The following is a 25,013-nucleotide window of genomic DNA, read 5'->3' on the forward strand; positions in this document are numbered from 1 at the left end:
TTACCATGTTTTGAGATTAGTTTGTCATCTGCTGATAAATTTAAACAAAACCTGTAGAGTTCAGTTTACTCCATTAAACTCCACCCAGTCAAAGACCTCTTTCTGTAATGAGAAATCCAGGGAGAGTCTTGGTTGTTAGATGGGTAAAGTGAATAAGTTTCAAATACTTTCTCTTTTGCATTGATCCTTGTATTGAGCCAGTTTTCTTTATGTATCAGTTAGGAAAATGTGCTAAAATCTTATCAAAAGGCATTATCTTGAAATATTAATTTTCTTTCATTTTTTTTTTTTCATCCCTCTGCTTCCAACACGATAAAAGAAAGCTATTGCTTTGGGTATATTGTCTAAGCATTCTAAAGCTGAACAAGCGTTAGATTTAGATGTAATAAGGCTGAAAGTAGTTCTTAGATGTTGCATTAGGAAATTCAAAAAAACTGAACACTATGCAAGAAAAAGCCCTGTGACATGATGAGATTAACCTTAACCTTGAGAAAAAACAGCCCCATCTTTCTTGAGAAGCTGAGGCCATAAATATGTTGTAAGCATCCCAGCCATCCTCTTACCTTATCAGGCATTTCCTCCCTTTAAACTGTCTCCTCTATTGTACTGTCACAAGCTGTAAATAACAATGCTTTGTTCAATTCATAGCGTAAAAACTGTCCATTCAAACAAGAAACAACAAGAGGAGGTGACCAGGGGCAGCAAAAGTGACTGGTGGTAGACAAAAAAGAAAAAGCAGGTTAAAGTTGTTATGCTGCTGAAAAAAAACATATGTTAAACTATAAGCTATGAAGTATAAACTATTCTTTGGCAGGATTGCATAAGAGCAAGGTAATCCTCTAAGGGGGTAAAAAGGAGTATACTTACAATTCATTTACCATTTAGCACAGGTAGAACTGAATTTTTAATACAAAACAGTGTTCTACTTGAAAGCCAGTGGAAGAAGTGCTCTTCAAGGTGAAGTGCTTACATTGCAGACAAATTATGTCGCCTGTATGTTGAATCAGTTGCTGTTTCCACAAAAATGATATGGTAAATCCAAATCAATTGAATTGTGAGAATCCTGATAATACAACATATTTTTGCTTTAAAGTTACATTTTCACAAAGCTTGCTTGGTCTCTGATCCTAGCTGTAAATAGTTCAGCATCCAGTCTGATGTCGATACTTGAAAAAATATCAAGTGATGTGAACCATGGATAAAGATGGTTTCTTTTACTGTTTGTATGAACCCACTGGATTTCTATGAGTTGGGGGCTTTTTTTGGTGTTTTTTGGTTTTGGTTGGTTGGTGGTTGTTTTTTTTTGTTGTTTGTTTGTTTGTTTGTTTATTATTATATTTAGCAGACAGAAGCATTTGAAGCATTTCAGATAATTTGATCAGCTTGGATTTATTTTAAATATTTATTTTAAATAATGCTGTGTGCATTCTGTAAAACTCACCTGATACTAAGGACACTATTTATGTGAATAACAAACCTGGCCCCTTCCCAAAGAGGAGGATTTCTGTGCCATGCTTAAGATTCCACAGCACCATGCTAACTCCCTGTCTCTGTTTTGTCTCCTTTGTTAGCGTACGGCTGCGAGGGTGAAATCATGCAATAACATAATCAGTGTTAGCAACCTACATTTTGAGTCGTATTTCAATTAAGGGTGAGGAGGTCACAAAAGCAATTTGAATGAAAATGAGAGGGAAAATGTACAGCATTTGCTTTCCTAGGTGACAGTTGCTGGTAATAACAACAGGAACTCAGTACTAAAATATATGTAGTGGTTTTTTGTGTATCTTCTCTATAGCCAAAACGTGAGACCAGGGAGTAATCCCAGTTTATCTCTACATGAATTTTCAGCCAGTTGTCTAAATACTTTAATATTAGATTTCTTTAAACAATACACTAGTGAAATTATTATGTACTTCTGAATGAAGTTTCAACCCAAGGTAACTGAGAATGTCTGTATATTGGAAATACCCTGTGTAAGAAAATACACTTCCATTCATTACACTATGTCCTGGTTTCAGCTGGCATAGAGTTAATTTTCTTCACAGTAGCTGGTATAGTTTGATAACACACTGATGTTTTAGTCATTGAAGCAGTCAAGAATGTTCAACTTCTAAAACTGGCCTGCCAATGAGAAGGCAGGGAATACGCAAAAGATTGGGAAGAGACACAGCTGGGACAGCTGACCCCAACTGACCAAAGGGATATTCCGTAGCATATGACATCATACTCAGTATATATTTTGGGGGAAGAAGAAGGAAGAGGGGAGTGTTCGCAGTTACAGTGTTTGTCTTCCCAAGTAACCGTTACGTATGATGGAGCCCTGCTTTGCTGGAGATGGCTGAACACCTGCCTGACAATGGGAAGTAGTGCATAAATTCATAGTTTTGCTTTGCTTGCATGTGCAGATTTTGCTTTATTTATTAAACAGCTTTTATCTCAACCCATGAGTTTTCTCACTTTTATTCTTCTGATTTTCTCCTCCATCCCACTGAGGGGAATGAGCAAGCCGCTGTGTGATACTTGGTTACTGGCTGGCTTTAAATCACTGCACACTGGCATATGATGTCTTTTGTGAAAGCAGTTAGATCTCTGGGATTTTGGCACTGATCTTCAGAGTGGTCTTTTAATTTTGAGTGTCGAGAGGACAGATATTCACTTTAAAATTAACACTTACTGTTGAAGGCTAAATAGGTTGTAGTATAGACAATACAAATTTTATATGGTCTGTAACACCCTTTGAAGGAAAAAAATACCTAACTGAAAAAAAACTATAAATCTAGTTTTATATCAGAAGTCCTGAATTATAGGACATCTTATAATAACATTTTCAATAACATAGCTCTAAAATGTGAAAAAGTCCTGAACAGTAGTGGAGGTTGGAGAAGGGAGATGAGAGGAAACCCATCATTAAGACAGCTGCCTATGTTATCTTACAGCTCATGAGAGCTTTCTGGACAAAGCAAAACTTACTTAAAATCACAAAAATATCCACAACCCTTCTATTATTGTATGGGACAATGAAACAAATGTACAATAGTGTCATATCTAGCTGTTCCCTGTTTTCTTTCACTTTTGTTAACAATCTTATTTTTCTTTCTCTGAATAGTTTTCCACATCCTGTTGCCTCTCATGCCATTTATTTACAAGTTTACATTTATTTACAAGTCCTGGGCAAGAATCTATAAAAGGACTTAAGCCACGTGTAACAATGAGAGATAGTTGACGTGAAACAAATTGTAAATCTAGACATAAAGTCTAATAGCATGATGAGCAGTGAAAATCCACCCAGGGAGAAGTATAGGTGTCAGTCTTATTTGAATTAAATGTGCAGGGGAAACTTTCAGGTTCAACATCCTGCTGAAAGTTGGTACTGGAATTAAAATGCAAGAAAATAATGAAATAAAGCAACATAAAATACAATAAAGCTGCAGAGGCTATTCTCATTTGGGCTGTTCTTTTCACAACTGCAGGATTAAAACGAATAATTGAAGTACTCAGGAATCTCACAAAAAAAGAGCTACAGAATTCATTAATCTACGGAACTGAATTCTATAGAATTGGTTCTCTGAGATATTGAATTTATGGGTACATTCAATGATTAAAATATCTTTCTACCGTTTCCCAAAGAATGTTCATGATATTTACAGTATTTGCCAATGCTATTTAGGAAAGTTGCAGTGCAGGAGGCCTAGTTTACAATTTTAATCTGCCCAAATGCTTGATGTTAGCAGAAGGTGTGGGGAAGCACAGCAAAACTGAGCAGAAAAAAAATAAAACCGTTGTTGTTCTCAGAGTTAGTGAGTGATCTCAAATTAGTTCAAAGTAAAAGATTTTCAGTTTATGATCAAGAAACGGGGAAGCAGAGAATTGCCTGAACTAAGCAAATATATAATTATTTTTATTAGTTAATTTTGTCACATCCATCTCGACACTACCTAGCATGATGGTTAACTATGCCACACCCTTATTTTAACCAAACAGAACGCAGTACCCATAAATAAATCATACTGCCCATGACAAAATGATGATTCATAACACATTCTTCGAGAGAATTCTCCTTCAGTCTTGCTCTTCCACATCTTTCTTGCTACCTGAGCAGTGTCACTGCAAATTATATATGTGGACTAGGAACAATAACAGTTGACTTCAGTCCCATTGTTTTCATTAGATTGCAAAATTTAAAGTGCACTGTCATCTGTTACTATTAAATCCATATGGCTTATATGGAGTATAACAAGTCAGTTTGGGGAAATTTTTGAAATGGACTCTTAGTAAATTAATAAATTAATAACCTAACTCATAGCCTCTCCTAACATTGAAAGCACTACTGCTACTATAACCTAGCTTCTTGTTCCTTTTCATTCCCTTTGTATTTTTTTGATTGGTGTGCTATCCAACATGCAACAACTTTTGAGATGGCATGGGGCTATCTAAACCCATTTTTCACTAACTAAGGAACTGACACCTAATTATTAAATATATAGATAAACCATTAACAGTGGACTTTGTACATCTAAATAATTTAAAACCATTACTGTCTGCAGGATATGAGTTCTGGTTTATATAAACTAGTGAATTAAGTCTTTGTCCATTCAGTTACTATGGCAACTTTGTGGACTTTCCAGTTTCAGCTGGCTTGCAATGAATTAAACAGTCAGAAACTCCAAAAGACTACTAAAAAAAGGGGGATTATGTGGATGAAACTAGCTTTAAAGAACTAAGATATCCATAGAGACCTATTTCAGTAATTTATTTCATAAGAACTTATTTTAGGGGCAAATTTAAACAATGTGATCTATTGAATCATGGCATCTTTGAGAGCTCATGCATATTTGTATGTTTATATGCATTGAAGCTATCCACTCAGCTGAGTAGAAACCAGAGAATGCTCTCAAACCTGATGAAGGAAATGAAATAACTACAAAGCAGGCTTGCTGGTGGCCATGTCCAAGACCAAGAAGTGACTTGAAAAGTATCCACTAATTTCAGTGGACTTTGAAGTGCCATTTCTTCATTACAAAAATGCATTATCCACTGTTAAGGGATAAACTTAGAAAGAAATACTCAAAGTCTTATGCATCAGTTTAAAAAAAAAAAAAAAAAAATGCCTCTCTCCATGAAGAAGTCTCTTATCTCCTATACTGGGATTTTCTTAAAACATTACTTCCTAGAGGGAACTCCCCCACTCTTCTCATAAACATAGTAATTAATTCAGTGAGGGATGGGAAACACAAATCATGCTTGTTTTTCCTGCTCTTCCCTATGAATTGCTAGCTGAATTTACAGAGACATATAGAAGTTACAAATATAAAAATTAAAATTTACCAAAGTGGTAATGACAGAAATTCTCCTGATCATATTTTGCCAACTAAACACTATACGTGTTTAATTTTTATAGGTGAGTTGCCAAGGTCTAACATTGGTTATTATATAGTTGCTTCTATGTAAGAAAATTAATACAGAAAATGGTACAAAATTAGTTATAGAAAGTCAGTTTTACCCATTATGTATTTCCAAGTTTCATTTAGTTTCGTGTTGGTTGGTTTGGTTTTATTTTTTGTTGTTGTTGTTGCTTGTTTGTTTGTTTTGTGTTTTAACTTTACCTTGTGACTTTGTTTCTTTATCAAGAAAATTCATTCAGGAAATTAATATTTTAGCTTTAGACATCCTTATTTAAAAGAAACACAGAACTATTGGGCCTGTTAGCTCTTCAAACATGCATCATCTGTGGATGTTTACTATTTGCAAAGGCCTCATATTTCTTCCTTAGGTCAACCTCCGGTCCTTCTGTCTCCTGCTTTTCAATACAGTTCTGCATGGATCTTTGAAATCTTCCAAGACTACTTATGCCTTCCATAAACTCTGCTCCTTTCTTAGCTGCAAAACTTATTTTGGTATTTCATATTGTGACACTTCATCATCAAGATCTGATATTATTGCTGCTGTTGTTGTTGTTGTTGTTGTTGTTGTTGTTGTTGTTATTATTATTATTATTATTATTATTATTATTTCTATAATTTTCTCAACCCAGTCCCTTACCTCCTTCATTCCAGAGAAACTACTTTGGCCATGCAATGCACCACTGTAATGTCACAACAGGATTGCTAGTCTTTGGTGTTTTTAATAATGTTTTGAAACAACTGGGAGAATACTTAATACTACCATGATTCCTACCTATCCCAGAAAGGATTTAATTTTAGTATGAACTCCTCCTTCTTGGCTTAAGAACCATCTTCTAGTGAAAGAAAAACTAGGTGGTGAAGTTTAAAAATGTTGAGTTTGATCATGCATTTTAATACTCTAGTAAAAACTAAAGCACTGAGGATACCTGCTCAGTTGGTAACACAAAAGCTGAGGCTACAAAATATATCAGCACTCTTGAAAAAGGCAAAATTACCCTCTGAATGACTCACAGGGACTCTGGATCAACAATATAATACAGCATAATTTCATTTTTACAATATGTTTCTATGAAGTAAACTATCAAAAGAAATCTGTACAGAAAGATCTGATTGAGAGATAACATTGAACAGAGAAGCAACAGAGGCTAATACAAGTAATGAGGAGATAAAACCACACGAAGATTAAAAAGAGGAAAAAAACTCAGATAAAGATGTAATAAACTGTTGTTACAGGTGAGTTACAGTGGTGGAGACAGAACTGGCAAGTGAGTAGGTAGTTCATCAATTTTAGGTGCAAGAAGAGAAACAATTTTCAAATGAAGTAAAAAAGTGGAGACAGACCCTCCATGCCTCAGCTTCTCAGTGAGAAAAGAAAATTCAGTGCAGGTTAGGAAAAGGAAGAATCATCTTGTACTAATGTAAAAACTGGTTGGAAAATGACAGAATTGAATGAAAAGATTAAAAAAAAAAAAGCAGAAAATATGGAGAAATAACAAAATATTTTGCAAGCTTCAAACAGAACTGGTTGTCTGGTTTTCTTCTGTCAAGAATATTAGTCCAGAAGATAAATAATCTTATCAACTAACAGCAACAATTAGCTAAATTTTTAGAGTTACTTTAAAGTCTTCAACCATATTGAATTTTTAATCAGATTTTGCACTGCTCTTACTGCACTTTTTTTCACCCTTCCCCCCAAAAAAAAACCAAAAACGCTTGAAAAATAACCAGAATTTAAGGATCAGAGATAAAAGTGTGTTAAAAAGCCAGAACTTTACCAGACGTTTCTGTGGGTGTTCAAAACACCAAAAATAGCTAGGAATTTTCAATGGCTAATTCCTACATAGGTATAATACATTACAAAAAACATCCAACAACACAGTTTGACCTATACAGTGACTTTTTAAAAGGCAAGTTTCAGCACAAATTCTAACAGTGTTCCTAGCTTCCTAATTAATGGATTTTTTGAATAAACATGAAATAAACAAGAATAAACATAAAAGTAGTGGACAAATTTATACTCTGAGATATCATAGAAAGAAAAGGCAAGTTGACCAGGAAGAGTGTCAAGACTTACGTCCTGGATACTACGCAATTTAGATTGGTTTTGGTTTTATTTTTGTTTTTGTTTGTTTGTTTGTTTGTTTTAACCTGAAACTATTCTCTGATATTAGAATATAGGAATATAGGAGGGGTCTAAAGCAACTAATATCCTTTAAAAATAGCTTTAAAGTCAATAATTTTTTTGAAGATGCAATATCAATAGCTATAAAAGGCATTTTATTTTTAGGACTTTTTTATGACTCTCATAAAATGTGATTCACTTTTTAAAAAATGCACAATTTGCAAATCTGATGGGGTTTATTGAACTACATTTAGAATATTTCACACTTTGAAACAGAACAGAAAAGAAAATAAAAAAAATCCTTTTTTAAAAATCTTTGACATCAAATTGATTATGCAACACCTTTTATTTGCCCTGGGTGACCTAATGCTCTGTTCCTATCCCTTTCTGAATATCTCGTTGCCTGGAAAGTGCTTACAAAGTTTAATGGAATCAAGTAAGAACTGTGTTGGATTAATATATCTTTGGTGTATGAAACAGATTTAAAAATATATATATATTAGCTTCAAACATAATTGACAGAATAAATGAAGAAAGAGGATATATTCCTGGTAGCAAAGTAGAACAGTTAAATATTAAAAAAAAGAAATAAGTGAGAGACAAACCTCTGCTTATTAAGACTTAAGCAAAACTGGAACTGAGGTTAATCCACTGCAGGAGATACTAGAATATGCATCAGCTGAAAACTAGACTAAGAAAATAAAAAGACAAGAAGCAATATTATATTTTTAGCCAGTTTGCCAATGCAGTCTTTTTCATCTGTATATCTCACTATTCTGAAAACTACAAGTATTATTCAGTTTGTTGCCTCTGTCACAAAGCAGGTAAATTCTACCCTTTCCTGACTGATATTATTGCAACTTTTGTGAGGGAGCTGCATTCTTTCAGCATTTTTCCAATTGACTTGCACTGTGGCGGTGCACAGAATGTATGCATGCATGCAAGAGACATTGTCTGTTCATGAATTTAAGTTGCATCTTTAAAATATATTAGATATCAGAGTAAATTTTCTTGTTTTTGAGGAAAACTAATAATAATGTTAAAAGTAGTTGTTCCCTGCTTTATTTACTGTATTTTTTTTTCTATTAAACAGGGCACAAAGTGAGTTAATGAAGATTTTAAAAAATAGCTTTTCTTCTTTTCTTATTTTTTAATGTGAAGGTATGGGTTTTTCAACTGCTTGTAGTGGACTGTTTTTATTACTATTTACTTTACAAATGAGTCCTGTGAAATTTTCTCAGATATGAATTTTTAAATCTGATTTTAGTCCAGCTTCCCATTGATATAGACTGAATGATTTCATTTAAGGGCGTTTACAATTTACCTAATTTTATGTGGATAATTGACTCTAAAACCAAATCCACCAGTTTAACAATAAGTCATATTACAGCAAAAACCATCCGCTTAACCGAAATGTTGAAGCTTCTTTTTATCTTTGAGCATTTCATGTTTGGAGGAATTAAATCTCCTCGAAAACCATGGGAAAGGTGAATTCATTGTGCAACTAGTTTTAATGTATGCAAAGAATAATTATGAATGAAAGCAGAGAAAGGAACATAAATCCTAAAGAGAGTTTTGGAGCATTTCATGAAGTGCCTTCCTGAAAATCATTTGGCAAACAGATTCAAGTGTGAATCACAGAATGTGGTCCTTTACATCGTTATGCTGACAAGTGGTTCTTTAGTACCAAGTGATATCCTGCAGAGCCGAAAATGTTCCAGTAGGATTTGCCCAGTGAATCAAACATCTTGTAATTGGATTTGCTACTTGTCTACAATAAAAAGCAAATGCCAGAAGGCAAGAATTCCTGTTTTTGCTGTGTACATGTGTTAGTCTTTTTAATCAGCAAAATATTTATGCTAAAAGACATGGGTTTAGTCATAATTTTCTATAGTGCAAAATATCTTAAAAATAAATAATAGTCATAGTGAAAGAAAGGTACAATTAAAACTAAACATTTACTTATTTTTAGTATAGAGACTGCAGTGTTCCACAACTACTGGCATAACTGAATCTAAATTGATTTATTCATCAGAATAAAATCACTGAAGCTATTGAATGACTGCAGAAAATGATTTTTTTTTTTTTTTTTTTAAGTCCTAATGTAAGCATTTCCATTTATCTTTAGCTAGGAAGCATCTGGACTGAAGTAGCATGTAGATGTATGGTAGAATAGCTTGTGAAAAAGAACTAAATATAATAATTAATTTACCAGTGCTTAGACAAGAGACACAGATATTCCTAATTCATTTTTCTTTTACTTCCTTGCAAGAAAAGGAAGTAGAAATACCTTTCTCTTGTCTATGAAACTACTAACTAAACAATTTATACTCTTTATACTCTTCAGTTAATAACATGGTGAAAAGCTATGCTTCCAAAAGAAGACAAGATAACAACCAACCTGAGAGAAATCCTAAAGGCTTAATTACCTCTGGGAATCTGCCGGAGTTCTGTGTGTGTGTCAGTGTGATGGTTTTGGTGATACCTGCTGGTCCCTTTGAGGAATTTCAGTAGACTCCAAAAGACACCTTCAATTATTCTTTCTTATTTTCCGATGTTCCAGATTTAATTTTAATATTGTCTTGGTTGCAGCTGAAAAAGAGCAACACAACCACTCGCATGGAAAGTTCACAGTAATATCAGATTGCCTTTGGCTCCACCCATATGTGGTGTTTACCTTAATCAGTGCTTGCAAAGGTCATCGCTGCAGAATGAAAGAGGTCTGGCAGAGCCCTTCCCATCACAAGTTTATCCTTCCCCACACATTCTATTAATTTGATCAGAATGGTGTGCCCCATCTTTACCATAGCATTTTTAAAGGAGCTCAAAGGAATTTCTCCTTCTGCCTCAGGCATGACTGAAGCGTTTGAAGATGCACTTTCACTTCTGTGTATTATGATTGATAACAGTGAGTGAAAAAATGATTTAATGTTTCGAAAATCATAAGAATCTTTGTCCATAGAGTCACAGAAGTGGCAACTGTCAAACATAAGAATGCTGAACCAGATCCAGAAATATAGAGCTGGTCCCAGATGCATATATCTCCAGCAAACTGCATATCACTAACTAGTTGCTCAGTTCTAAAAGCACTAGTGGAACAGGGTTGAAAAAGGCAAGAGACTGTCTATCTCATCTCAGTTAGGAAACAGGTATTGTGCAATTGGTTTTATATGACAAAGTTCTAACAATAGCACCTATAGTCACTGGCTTTTATTCAGAAAAAGGCTCTTTCTCCATGTTGGCTTACTCATGTCTTTTGGTGATTAATATAACTCCACTAAGGGAATAAAAATGACCTAAGATACTGTGATGTGTGTTGTAAAACATAAAATATCACCCCATCTTCTATACTTTCTCCTTTGACTTGAAGACTGAACAGGGAGCAGTTCTACTGCTTGTTTTCTTCAGTCACTGCAGGAAATCTCAGCCTTCACTTTTGGCCCCTTTCCCCTTGTTTAAAACAAATGTTCTTACATTTCCCTACAGTTCCTAAAGGTTTTTAATGGGAGACATAGGATTTGAAGAAATAAATATCACAATTTGGTACTGCAAAAGAGGTTTTCAATCTCTAATGCGGACAGACTTCTGGCTACTGCTTGTTATACTTTGAAGACTCAGATTTTTGTCATCTGAAATGACATTTGGGCTTTTTTTAGAGTGTCACAGATATTCTAGGAAAATACTGGGGTCAGGTAACACATGTTAATGCACTACCTGGAAAGATAATCGGTATACCAAGAAAAAAATAGGAATTGCAATATTTCTAGTCAGTTAGCTCTACACTGATTAAAATCTGCAGGCTTAAAGTCACTAATCAACTTAGAAATTCATTTCTTTAAAGCTATTTTGTCCATGTGTAGCTGACATACAATTACTCTGGCAATTCTGTGTAATTGTTTGAAGGCCTTCCCTAATGGTGCAGTGGCATATTTACAAATTGAAGAAAATAATGTACCAATTAGAAGGAAGTGAAATTTATATCGAATTCATAATATCTAAGTAGTTGTTCTCTATGTAAGTGAAGTGTTGGGTGACTAGTGGTGACACACACAGCTGTGCTATGTTAATATGCACTACCAATGAATATAATTTGGTCAAATGTCACATCAAGACGTACAGAAAATAAAAGACTTCTCAAGGTTAAGTGTAGCTTCTAAAATAGCTAGTTGTACAACAGCATAGCAAGATTGTTGTTGACATAGCTCTAATAAATTTACTGAAGACATTATTACATTTTAGATGTTACTTCTGATAGCCACAGCATAATTAAATTCAGCATACTTGTTAGATGTAGCAGTCCAAATTTATTAAAAACCAAAAAAATATGTGAAAGACCAGGAAGTCAAAGAACACTAAATTTAAATATTTAAATTCAATACAAATAACAGTTAAAATTAAAACAATGTTAAACACTGCACTAATCATAAAGAAAATAAATCAAACAGAAAAACATAAACTGAGAGGCTTTATACAAAAAGTTACATACAGCAGAAGTGGTATCAAATTTATTAATTCACAAAAACCAACCAATCTATCAATCAATCAATCACACAATATATATGTGTGGCACATGAAAATTGAGATATTCAGTAATTTTTTTTTTTCAAATTGTAGTCCTTTCTTCCCACTGTTGCTTTTTATCAATTCAGTTAAATGTTACTGTCACAATAGTGACTTCTCCTGTGCCAGTCTTTGATGATAGTTTTCAATGGAACTAGAGGGTAAAACCAGCATAGCTGGAGCTAAATATGCTGTATTTATCCCTTAGGGGTTTAGTATGCCCTTTTCTAGGGTCTCCAAATAACATACTAAAAATACACGAAGAATGGAAAACTCACATTAAAAATATCTTGGCACTGGTTACAAATGATCAAATCACAGCTAAAAATCAATTAAAATGGTAATTAAGAGTTTTGAACATACCAAAACTGTTAAAAATATTATCTGCCTCTATGTGAAATTCAACAACGGCAAGAAGCAGCAAGAATAGGATTAACTTCACTACTTTGCACACTCTGGAAGATTTTGTCATTGTTCTATACAAACGAAAAAGAAAAAAAGCATAAGTTAAACTAGTTGATACATATGATTAATTCTTTGGGAATTCTAGAAGTAATATAGCCTAGGTATCTACCACATTGTGTGATATCTAGACTGATCAATGAAAATAAGCCCATATACAGTCAATTCTGGAAGGAGAATAGAGAAGCAGCATTATAATACACTCAGTAATTAGCCGCATGAAGTGTAACTAGGACAAATAGCCAGTGGACACAGTACAAATGAACAAATGCATAGTTGAAACTATGAAGGTTTCTATACACTCACGTGTTTTCTAAAACAGTAATCTGTAAGTGTTAGTAACAAATACCCTTCTTTATCCTATTAATTGAAGATTAAAGATAGCAACATATGAGAGAGATAAATTTCACTGTAATCATAATAAGGCTGATGCACAAAATAGGACTTGCAACTGAAACATTATGTTAGGCCTCTGCTTGAGATAAGAAATGTGTTTCAGAAGTTGCATTTTAATGAACTAGATTGGCTTACATGAATTTTTCCACTTTATTGTTGTAGTTTGCCTGACGTTATTAAAACAAGTAAACATAACATCAAATTCCACAAATTTAATGTCTTTCAGTCTGGCATTTTTGTTTCTGCTCAGTACATTCAAGGACGGAGAGTTTTATTTTTCTCATGAGTCACTGTTTCAAAATCCTGCTATAAAGTAGGATTAAGTACACATATGAGGTGGTCCTAATGGTCTCTAGTTAAGGAGTATCTACCATGCCCCTTGTTATCATGTTCCAGTAATTAAAAGGCTTTACTTATATCATTGTGGGGTTTGGTTACAAAATTTAGCTGTTTTCACTTATTCCTCAGCTAACAGAACAGGAACAGAATTTATCCCCACCTTCACTGTAATCTGTTGTGTGCCATTTTTTTTAATGCTTCAGAACACTGTTGTTTTGTCTGCCCTTACTCTTTTTTTTTTTCCCCACTAACAAATATATAACTTCGCTACATCCTAGAGGCTGTATTTTTTAAACCTCTTGTTATTCCTATTGTTATTCTTGCAATTCTATGCAGTAACAGGTATTATTTTGCAATGTAAGCACATGGTCAGAATTTAAAATAAATTACTATTATTAAAACAAAGGGAATTCAGAACCAAGTCAGTCTAGCAGCACACCTAAAACTAATGTCCCATTTTGAATTGTGAGTTGGTGATAGTTCTAGAACAAACCTAACAGGATTCTGAAACTTTGTGCCAGGAAGGTAAATCTGTTCCTCGTCTACCAGAAGCCTGTGATTTTCATTAGGTATAAAAGGAAGATACTGCTTTAAAAACTGTAGCCTGCTTATTACAGCTGCAATTGATATTCTCATTACTCTCTTCTAAGTATTGGTCTTTACTATTGTAATTCAATGTGAGAGAGAGCGGAGATGTACTTCCTGAAGAATAGGACAGTAGCAGAACAAAAGTCTCCATTTCTCTGATTCTCTTGGGAAGTTATTAGTGGCAGCTCATTTGCTCATCTCTGAAAAACATATTTATCTTTTTATTTTTCAGTGAGATTATGCTATTAAAAGTTATCTATTTGTGCGTATTACTACAGCACATAAAACTCTGTGCTTTTACTAATCTTCCCTTCTGCTACATATTATAGTTATAACACAGAATAGAGTCATTTCATTTACAAAGACCTTACAAATTGAGTGCAAATCAAGAGACAACTGTTGGATAGGGAAAGACAGAGGAGTACAAGGGAATAATGAGACAATGCTAGTCACTGTGATAGGCAGCGATCTCAGTACAGAATCACCCTAAACACTGCCAGCACTTTTTTTTTTTTTTCCTTTAAGCATGCAACACAGAAATTTAGATTTTTTTATTTTATTTTATTTTATTTTTTAAGGGAAGACTAGAAATCGAGGGAATAATGAATTAATTTCTGGGTATTCTACAAGAGCTTCTTCTGAGAGTGAGTTACAGTCTGTTAAACAGAATGAAGGTGATTGTTTCGCAAGGGAAAAATGGGATTTATAAAAAATGGCAACATGTGCTGGCCAGAGGCTGAAGGCAGTATCTCAATGCCAAATGAGTAGGAAGATGTTGGAAGCAAATATGCTTTGAAAGGTCCTGACAGTAAAGGCAAATACAGTATGTCTGATATAGCAGAGAAGCAAAAACCAGAAATACATAGAGCTCTCAATTCCATTACATAGCACAATGTTTTTTTACAATAATTTGACTGCCTTCTGTATTTTCAAGTTAAAGTCTTTCTATACACAGAACAATGTGTAACATGTCAAAATCTGAAAATGTTTGTTTCCCACCAATTTGTCCAAGATGTGAAGCTTGAATACATGTATCATAGGCTATTAACATAAATCATAAAGAGGACACACTGAAATGGACCAAAATACTAATTATGCTCCTTAAGCTGTTCACTGCTGATGTCTAACTGCTGAGGGCATTGCTAAAAGGTGGCCAACAGTAGGCCAGCACAGCCATATTCTGTACTCACTACGTAGGGGAAAGGGACGTGGGGTTCCTCATGGACAGCAGGATGACCATGAGCCAGCACTGTGCCCTTGCGGCCAGGAAGGCCAATGGCATCCTAGGGTGTATTAGAAGGGAGGTGGTTAGTAGGTTGAAAGAGGTTCTCCTCCCCCTCTACTCTGCCCTGGTGAGACCACACCTGGAATATTGTATCCAGTTGTGGGCCCCTCAGTTCAAGAAGGACAGGGAACTGCTGGAGAGAGTCCAGTGCAGGGCAACAAAGATGATTAAGGGAGTGGAACATCTCCCTTATGAGGAAAGACTGAGGGAGCTGGGTACTTTAGCTTGGAGAAGAGGAAACTGAGGGGTGACCTCATTAATGTTTATGAATATGTAAAGGGTGAGTGTCACGTGGGTGGACCCAGGCTCTTCTCAGTGACAACCAGTGATAGGGCAACGGGCAATGGGCGCAAACTGGAACACAGGAAGTTCCACTTATATATGAGAAGAATCTTCTTCTCAGTGAGAGTAACAGAACACTGGAACAGACTGCCCAGGGAGGTTGTGGAGACTCCTTCTCTGGAGACATTCAAAACCTGCCTGGACACATTCCTGTGTAACCTCATCTAGGTGTTCCTGCTCCAGCAGGGGGATTGGACTAGATGATCTTTCGAGATCCCTTCCAATCCCTAACATTCTGTGACTCTGTGATATGTTGCTGTATATACGTGGTGTTTGTCAGATGAGTTTGATAGTGAGTATCTGTTTTGCATCCACTCTGCATGAAATACTGCCCACAAGCCTGAAATACTTTGTTGACCAAGGTGGGCAGCATCAGAAGAAGCGGCCAAAACACCAGATAAGGGATAGGCAGAAGCATTTGCTATGGCCCAGATGGAACACCTGTCTCTTCATTTAAGGAGTGATTGAAATAATTTTCTTTATGATACCTCAGAAAGGTCTCTTCAACTATTCAGTTTTTGTTGTTTGAGTTGTCTGTCCTTTGCTATGTATTGCAATAAGATTAGTTTTCATTTTCAAGATTAGTTTTCTCAAATTGTTGCTTAGCATTAAATACAGCCATTTTACACAGAGACATTCCAAGGTCTTTTAAGCTTCGCTCAAGCTTTATTTGATAGACAAGTTGAGTTTTGTTGGCCTTGTCTTCCATGTCACAAATATTATTCTTCCAGCCTTAGGAAAACAAACAATTTTCCACAGAAAACTGAAATGAGAGAGTACCCAGGTTGCATTCCTTGCATTCAAATCTTGTCTAGCACCGTTACAGGTTTACAGTTCAAAAACTGAAAAATGTAAGAAATTGGAACCTGCATTCTAACAACTACAATTATTTATGCCTTACTATTAGAACTCCTTTATCTTTTTCTCTTAAATATACATTCACAGATAACATTTTAACAGAATAATATTCAATGACCTATAAAATTCCTGGAAAGAAAGAAATAGTTGTTTATATGACCTGTCATTTTAAGCAATTATGGTATTTCCTTTTGCATAAGAATGGGTGTTTATAAAACTGTGATTTAAATCATGATCTTAAAATACATAAATTTGTATCTTATCCTGGAGAGGTAAAAAGCTCATGTATTTTTCAGGCCCAATATAAATGCAGCCAAATATTTTGTCCTATGTGTTTTACAAACTGACTGGTGTGTGATAAATTCATAAACCAGACTGCTGCTGAATAGAAAATGTTATTCTTCAAGGCTAAAACCTTGAAAAGAATAGCTAATGACATTGTAAAGTAAGGTTTTAAGACTTGAAACATTTACAGTAAGAATTTTCAAAATTTTCTTTTTTGTCTCACAGAAGATGGCCATTCTCAACTGAATGTAGCACCTTATGTAAAATCCAGAGTTTCATTTATTGTACTAAAAATCACTGATAAGTCAATAATAGCATATAGTTTGTTCAAAGCCTTCATTTTCTGAAAGAATACTTTGTACCAATGAAACCTACAGCTTTCAAGATGCATTTGCCCTTTGTCTGCTTATTTAAATACAGGGAAGTCAGAGGTAGTAAAATTGGTTAAGACAATTTCTATTGACCAGGGGGGAGAAAGGTGCATATTTTTGCTCCTTCTTCATGATACCCTACTACCTTTGGCATTTTACAGGTATTTTGCTGAATTGGGAAAGAGGGAAAGAAGAGGTTAAAAAATATCTGCATTGCTTGGTTTCAGCTGTCAGTCATCATGGCCACTAGGGCTAGATGTTCACCCTTCAGGCAGTTCTGTGACTGCAGCTCAAAATGAGCCCTGTCAAAGCAGAAACATACAATTATTCCAATCAAATTATTCCTAGGCTACACAACACAATTATCCAGCTTAATTTGGAAGATTAGTTAATTGAAGGATGATTTTTCTTTTTTTGTGTAGAAGGTCCCTATGTAGGATATTCATAAAGGAAAGTTGAACTCTTGACTTTCATGCCAGAGTTTTAAAGTGAATCTCTATTTTAAACCAAAGCAGATTTTGTTTCAGTTGTTTCCATTTAGGGAGATTTTAATACTGCAAATCTTCTCTTAGATTACCACAGAATCAATATGTAAGAGTGAAGAGACATAGGTGATACTTTGTCATTTTTTTTTTCTTTTTCTTTTTTCTTCCTCAGATTAAAATTCATTGAAAGAAGGGTTCAGCATGAATTGGTCTGCAGTGCTATCTCTCATGCTGATGGTGGTTCAATCTTGGCCTTGCTCTCCAAGCACACAAAACTGCAGCACTCAAAACACAGATCAGTCTTTCACAGCAGTTCGAAGGGTGAAACGTGCCTGGGTGTGGGAGCCACTTTTTGCAACTGAGGAACAGACTTCAGTGGTACCTGTATATGTTGGACAGGTATGATAAGTAATGATTCAAGAGTGGTACAAGGTTAGATATAACATGCTGATTAGCAGTTTACTAACTTGACTTGGAAGACCAAGCATCTCCAGAGATCTGGAAATACCAAGAAAGGTAGGAAAAGGAGCTCAGCAAGCTGTATTTAGGCAGCAAAACATCTCTTATTTCCTGTGACCTGACAAAGTCAGACAACTCCAACACCTGGAGGTCATGTCAGTACCCAGGACCTTCCATCACTTAATTCTGCTGTCAATGAAACTGTACATTCACTCTGCTACTAAAACTAGTTCCATACATAGCAGATGAAGGTATCAAGCTGAAAAGTTCTTTTCTGTCTTCTGAATGAAGGTTAAGGACTCATTTATCAACATCTGGCAATTTGCTTGTGCTATTTTTGGCAGTGCATCAAAGCATCCATACTGAGTGCAATGTAGTTTACAAACAGTATTTAGCATGATTTTCTATTGCACTAAGTAGCAGCTGATTTACCCTTCATTAATTTTTAATGAAGCAGATTAATACTAAATCTTGTTACCACTGAGATGCTACAGGAATCTGCATGGTTCATTAGTTTAACGTAGCTTTAGCACAATGACCAATTATTTTTCACCCTCCTTTAAAAATGTGCTTTAAGATAATTGTCTTAATGAGACTTTATCTGCCCCTTTATTCTCTCTCTGCTTATTATTCTTATTATTTATTAGTTATTTTTGTTTGCTAGAAGTAATTGTAATATTGAGATCTAGTTATCTTTTATTTAAGTCACTTCCCAGATAAATGAACCAAAATAAGTTTAACTGCTAATTAACTAGCACTAAAACTTAATTGGGCCCAAAGGGTGAAGTGCTCAAAACTCATTAATTACTTTTTCACAGCCCCTTCAAAGTAACTACTGTGGAAGTGTGATGTCTTACTTCTGAAAGAACAAGTGTAGACATAATACTTTTTAAATTATTATTACTTTTCCCATAGCTAGAAAACAGTAAAAGAAACTACTAAAATGTCATATATTTACACATAGATTTAGAATAAATTCGTAATCTTGCCTTTCTATTTATCTCAGGTAAACCACTGGGATTTTTTTCTTGAGGATTATGGTTAATTTATTGCAGTCTAACCACTGTCTAAATCAAACATATTTACTTGTGTCTTTTTCTTGAGTAGAATATGTTTTGTTTTCAGTAAATGACGTGACAATCTGTGATCAACATATGAATTTTTAGTAAATAAAGCCCTGAAGGAAATTGCGTCAATGAAAGTACAAAGGAAGACGGTCTCTGTTTTTAAGTCACTATTCCATATATACTTTTTTTGCAGTCAGATTCAGACCTCAGTCTTCAAATTTCATTTAACATAGACTCATGAATCTTTTTTCCATTATTATGTTTAAGAAAAAGAAATGTGTCCATCAAGACTGCAATTGCAGATATATGAAAGCAAGTACATAATTCTTCTTCCCATTTCTCATCTAAAATTGAAAGGCAATTTATTCTTTTGTGTCTAGCTTAATAAACAGGTGAGCTGAGAACCTTCAGTATACATTCTGAGAAAATGTCACCTGTAAGAGACCTCTCATTTAATGTGGTCAAGGTCATGAAAATCTTTTGGGCACATATGATTCTGAGGGAAGTGGTTCAACACATGTTCCATCTAAACAGCTAGTTGGAGGCATGCTTCCGGTCTCTAAGGGCTTGATGTCCTCTGTAATCACATCTGAACTCCATCTTTGGTTGAAGATCTAGTTATTCATCACCTTTCCCATGCCCTGGGGTTCATGACAAGGAAACTAAGATTTATGGATCAAAAAGAATTGGTGGTGCCCCTTATCTAGATGCCGAATTTGGGTGATGTTAAAATGAGTGTGACTAGACCACACTTAAAGTGGTGAACCTGCCCCAAGTTTTGCACGCAACTATTTACGTTGAAAATATTTCACTTTAAATTGTTCGTATTTTAAATGGTTCTAAACTCCACGGTCTTGAAAATTCTGTCTGTTGTACTGGCAAGGGGAATTAATTGTATAATTTAGGGATAAAATACTCTGTCAGAACTTAGAGCAGGAACTCAAAACTGTTCCTTGTATCTCAGAGCAATGTCCCAGTCACAATCTGAGTAAACTATCCAGTTGACTCATGAAGAAAGCTATGCATTATGAAAATATTCTAAAGTTATGGGAGTTGCCACTAAGATCTGTTAAGGCCCTACCTGGAGTACAGTGTCCAGCTCTGGAGTCCTCAGTACATAAAGACATGGACCTGTTGGAGACAGTCCAGAGGAGGGGCACAAAAATGATCAGAGGGATGGAACACCTCTGCTGTGAAGACAGGCTGAGAGACTTGGCGTTGTTCAGCCTGAAGAAGGGTCTGAGGAGACCTTGTTGCAGCCCTTCAGTATTTAAGGGGGCTTATAAGAAAGATGGGGACAAACATTTTAGTAGGGCCTGTTGCGATACGACAAGGGGTAATGGTTTTAAACAAGAAGAAGGTAGATTTAGACTAGTTATAAGGAAGAAAACTTTTACGATGAAGGTGGTGAAACAATGGAACAGATTGCCAAGAGAGGTGGTAGATGCCCCATCCGTGGAAACATTCAAGGTAAGTTTGGATGGGGCTTGGAGCAACTTGATCTAGTTGAAGATGTCCCTGCTCCTTGCAGGAGCATCAGACCAGATGACCTTTGAAGGTCTTTTCCAACCCAAATATTCTATGATTCTATGATTGTTCCAAATAAAAGTTTAAAATATTTTTGCAACTTCTGAAGTTATTACAAAATATTTTGAATGGATCCAATAGGAAACTGTGCCCTTTACTCTCCACATTACTTCTTTCCCATTTTGTGCCCTCATGACTTACACTGACCTGTAGGTTCAATAAGCATGAATAAAAAGAATGAGATTACTGAAGTCAACAGGTTGACATATTATTTGCATTTAAAACCTGCTGCTTTATAGGATAAGCAGGTGAGATAAATTCTTTTTTTTTTCAGTAATTATCCAGGGTCATAACGATTTTGACACCTTTTGTTCTAAACCAAAAATAAATAAAGAAAAAATTAGAGAATTAATGATATGACAGAAATTGCTGTTCCCTTAACATTTAATTGTGGATGCTTGGCATGTTAAGAAATTCCGTTATTGCTATTAAAATGTATTCTTACATATTGTTGACATTAACAAACTGTTTTGTTGGCATGAACAAGTGCAGCTGGACTTCAATGGTCTCCAGGGCTCAGCTTCATCAGAGGATACATAAGTTCATCTTAGCAAGACAACGGAGGATGCAGATAATCCTGGAAGGAAATGGAAAATGTCTATCAACTTATTTCAGAATAAATAATACAGTCTTATAACCCAGAATGGCTTTTCATCTCTTTCATGTTTCAACAGAAACATGAACACCACTGTATCTCATATTTACAGTTAGTGTTGGTGATTACAAAAATATATATAAAACTTGCAAAGTACACTTGTCATTCATAATAATAAAAAAATTAGATCAATTTAATGACCTTTGTTTTGTTTTCAGCAGAAGCTCATGGGAGCTGATAAAGCAATGAACTAAAGTAGGTATTTACATTCATTCCCTTCACTTCAAAGTGGCTGAAGCATCTTTTTCAGGTTTACCATGTATTTACATGTCTGTTATATCAATATGTTAGAATTGAGCCATGACTGGCTGAAAATACGATAGTACCCTCTTTTAAATATTAGTATCCAAGAAGGCTCACTAGTGACAGGGTTCACTGTAGAATGAAAACAAATAAAGCCTAAAGTGAATATTCCAAAATTTATTCCTTAAAAAATGTGGCTTGTTTTTCTGTTTTGTACTTGCAGCTGAAATCAGATTTAGAGAAGCAGGATGGTAACATAAAATACACTTTGACTGGGGAGGGAGCTGGAAGCATTTTTGTCATTGATGAATATAACGGCAAAATTTATGTAGCGCAAAAGCTGGATCGAGAAAAGAAACCTTTCTACACTCTAAGAGCACAAGCAATTAACAGGAGCACTCAGCTTCCTGTTGAACCTGAATCAGAATTCATTATCAACGTTCGAGATATCAATGATCATGAACCACAGTTCTTGGATGGACCTTATGTGGCCACTGTTCCAGAGATGTCACCTGAAGGTATGACATGCTGTGAACCAAACTTTAATTCCTGATTTTTTTTCTAGATATCTATGTTAATATAAAATCTTAATAGCTTATTTTATAGACTGCCTTTCAGTGAGAAGGAAACAAACTATTTTACAAGGTCTGAAATTGCAAAGCTATATACTTAAACTGAAGATTGTGAATACCTCTGCTTATCATCCTTGCCTTTAAATATTTAAGTACTTACATGTATCCGAGTTCTTTTATAAAGTCTGGATATCACAGAATCACAGAATCAACTGGGTTGGAAAAGACCTCAGAGATCATCGAGTCCAACCCTTGGTCCAACTCTAGTCCCTTTACTAGATCATGGCACTAAGTGCCATGTCCAATCTCAGTTTAAAAACCTCCTGGGACGGTGAGTCCACTACCTCCCTGGGCAGGCCATTCCAATGCCTGACCACTCTCTCTGTAAAGCATTTCTTTCTAATATCCAGCCTAATATATGTTTGAATTGACTATTGTCTTTTCCATAAGTGATTCAGCCTTGAAATTGTTACTTGTTTAAAAAATACAACATGACCATTTGAAATAGGCACAGTACTGTCACCAGTTAGTACTGCAAAGGAGGTTTGGGGCTGACAGATTTCACTACTTTTTCAATGAGTAGAGCACCTTAGTCTCCAGAAAATTGTTCAGGGTATGATTATTGTTACAACGTCTCAGTTCTTCAAGCTTCTACCAATCTGAAAGAAAAGTAGTATGCATGTAGATTTTAAAGTCCTCTAACCTCAGTTGACTCTTTTAAGGACAGAAATATAAGCTTGGTTGAACTGAAAAGTACTGAACCACAACCTTCAGTCTACTCTGATTCTGCTTAATAACTAAACATTATTTCTTTGTTATACCCTGTGTAGCACAAATCATATTGTACTGTAACAGGAAAAGAATCACATTCACATCACAGGTACTCATGATTTCTACCCCCAAAGATAGGGATGGGGTTTCCTTCCTGTAAGTAATGGGTTCTGAGCAGGAATGGTATGAAGCCAATGCTTGTACTCGGATCTGTCATGTATCTGGAAACCTAATTAAACAAATATGAAACAAAGATAACATTTGACAAATATGAGTGTATGTATGCATATACGTGGACATACGCATTTGTGTACACATATATTTAAATCCTTAAAAAAGCCCAAAATGTGAATGCAGCTGACATAAACAAGTACATTAAATCACTGACTTCTTTAAATCTTACAGAAAGGATCCCAATAATCTTTTAAATTCCTACCTCCATCTCTTTTGTATATTACTCTTGCAAATAATATTTAAAAGAAATTCAAATATTGTGCTACCTAAAACTGTATGAATTAATGAGGTAATTAACTTAATAGCGTCAGTGATCATAAAAGGTAATAAAAAAAACATGTTCAATTCAGTATTACTTGGTCAACTTTTAGAGTAGATTCTGTAAAACTTTCAGATGGAGCTGTAAATTTTACCATCTTCTACCAGCCTGGATAGTAATTGCAATAAAAGGCTATTCATGCCTTGGATTTAATCAAATGTGGGGTTAGTAACCTAATTTCTGCCAGGAAGGAGTAGCTCACCATCACAACCAGCAGTAGCTACAAAAGGCATCCATCTTCTACCAGGGAAATAACTTTTAGGTGTATGATTGTTTCATCCTTGCCACTTTGTTCCATGCAGACAGACTTATTTGTTCTGAGTCTTCTGCAGCTGAGCTTTTGATCAAATAACTTTTTCTAACATGATATGCTTATTGTTCACAGCGTACTTCTGGCCTTTACATCTTACTCATTGACTCAGGTTTGGAGATGAAAAGACAGGTGCCTTGTCAAGGACTTTGCATTTATTTGATGTGCTCACAGAAATAATTCCTGAGCTAAAGCATTTTTTTATGAGGAATTTGATCTTTTGTGAAAATAGTTTTAAAGTAACTGATAAATTAATATAGCTTAGTTTGCATTCACACATCTGTAACAATTCACAGAAGTATATACAAAAATTCACTTATGGATTCCTTCTATTTTATCTTCCTGTCTTAATGATGAGCTCCTGTCTTAATAATGATAATACAGCGAGAAAAAAGTAGGCAGAGCAGTACTTATGGCCAAAACCAACAGTAGTACTATTTCCCATATTCTTATGTTTCTCACCTGGAATCATCAACAAGCAGTTGACAGATGGGAACTTTCAATCTATATTGGCTTCAGCTGGCTATAAACTGACATCCTAATAATGGAAGGCTCAGCAGTCTTTATCCAATCTCCTGTGTCATCCATTATATATTTAAATTCCTAAAATACCATGTCATTTCAGCATAAGATTAATTAAACTGTAAAATGCTCAATTTATTTTGTGATATTTCTGTAAGATTATTAAAGTTTCCAATAAAATGTAAAAATAGATAAAATGAAAAAAAAAAAAAATCAGAAGTTACAGTGCCTCACATTTATCAGGATGGGTAAAACATAAAATAAGATGCCTAGTACCTCCCCTCTTAGACACAGACTACCTGAAAAATTAAAATCACAGATTTGTAATCGTCCAGTGTATGTGAATCTAATTCAGTCCTATGGATCTTGAAATATTCTTTACACTGCTTCTTCTAACTTTGACCTCTCTATCACTAAAACATAGCTATTTCAGAGATCATTCTTTCACCTACTTTTTCCGTGTAGACACTACTACACTACTGGCATACTAATTTGTGTCTGGCAAATAGAATGCAAGTGGAGTGGTAGATAATATCATACACCTTAATAGTGGTCAGCTCCAATACATGAAACAGCTGAGCCATACCATGAGGACTTCTCTGAGCTCATCCTGCTTCTCAAAGGGTACAGACTGAACTTCTGAGGTGAAACTTCTAACCTCCCAATAGATGGAAAGAGTAACCAACCAAAATTTGTAGCATTGCTATTGCAATGGTTCATTAGATCAGTTCTTTCCTCACAGTAAAATAGAATATACTTTTGTATAGTGATGGATATAT

General features: G+C 35.0%; 1 protein-coding gene and 1 long non-coding RNA gene across 10 annotated transcripts in view; one reads left to right on the top strand and one right to left on the bottom strand.

Annotated features, from left to right (window-relative positions):
- The window catches only part of LOC110361054 (uncharacterized), a 116,650-nt gene extending 106,446 nt beyond the window's left edge, over positions 1–10,204 (bottom strand). Inside the window, exon 1 of the long non-coding RNA XR_010470419.1 lies at positions 9,954–10,204. This is a non-coding gene — a long non-coding RNA (uncharacterized LOC110361054). The remainder of the gene's footprint in view (positions 1–9,953) is intronic.
- The window catches only part of CDH19 (cadherin 19), a 110,804-nt gene that overhangs the window by 50,604 nt on the left and 35,187 nt on the right, over positions 1–25,013 (top strand). For 3 of the 9 annotated variants that reach the window (XM_005498713.3, XM_065053063.1, XM_021292033.2), the window contains exons 2-3: positions 17,668–17,894; positions 21,730–22,024. The exons of 2 other annotated variants lie outside the window; for them this stretch is intronic. In XM_005498713.3, coding sequence (XP_005498770.2) covers positions 17,697–17,894; positions 21,730–22,024 — 493 coding nt within the window. In that variant the 5' untranslated portion in view covers positions 17,668–17,696. Of the gene's footprint in view, positions 1–17,667; positions 17,895–21,426; positions 21,459–21,729; positions 22,025–25,013 lie in introns of those variants that run through there. 4 more of the 9 variants (XM_065053060.1, XM_065053059.1, XM_065053058.1 and 1 more) reach the window with 2 other exon arrangements.

This window comes from Columba livia, chromosome 2, assembly GCF_036013475.1.
Source record: "Columba livia isolate bColLiv1 breed racing homer chromosome 2, bColLiv1.pat.W.v2, whole genome shotgun sequence".
Lineage (NCBI taxonomy): Eukaryota > Metazoa > Chordata > Aves > Columbiformes > Columbidae > Columba > Columba livia.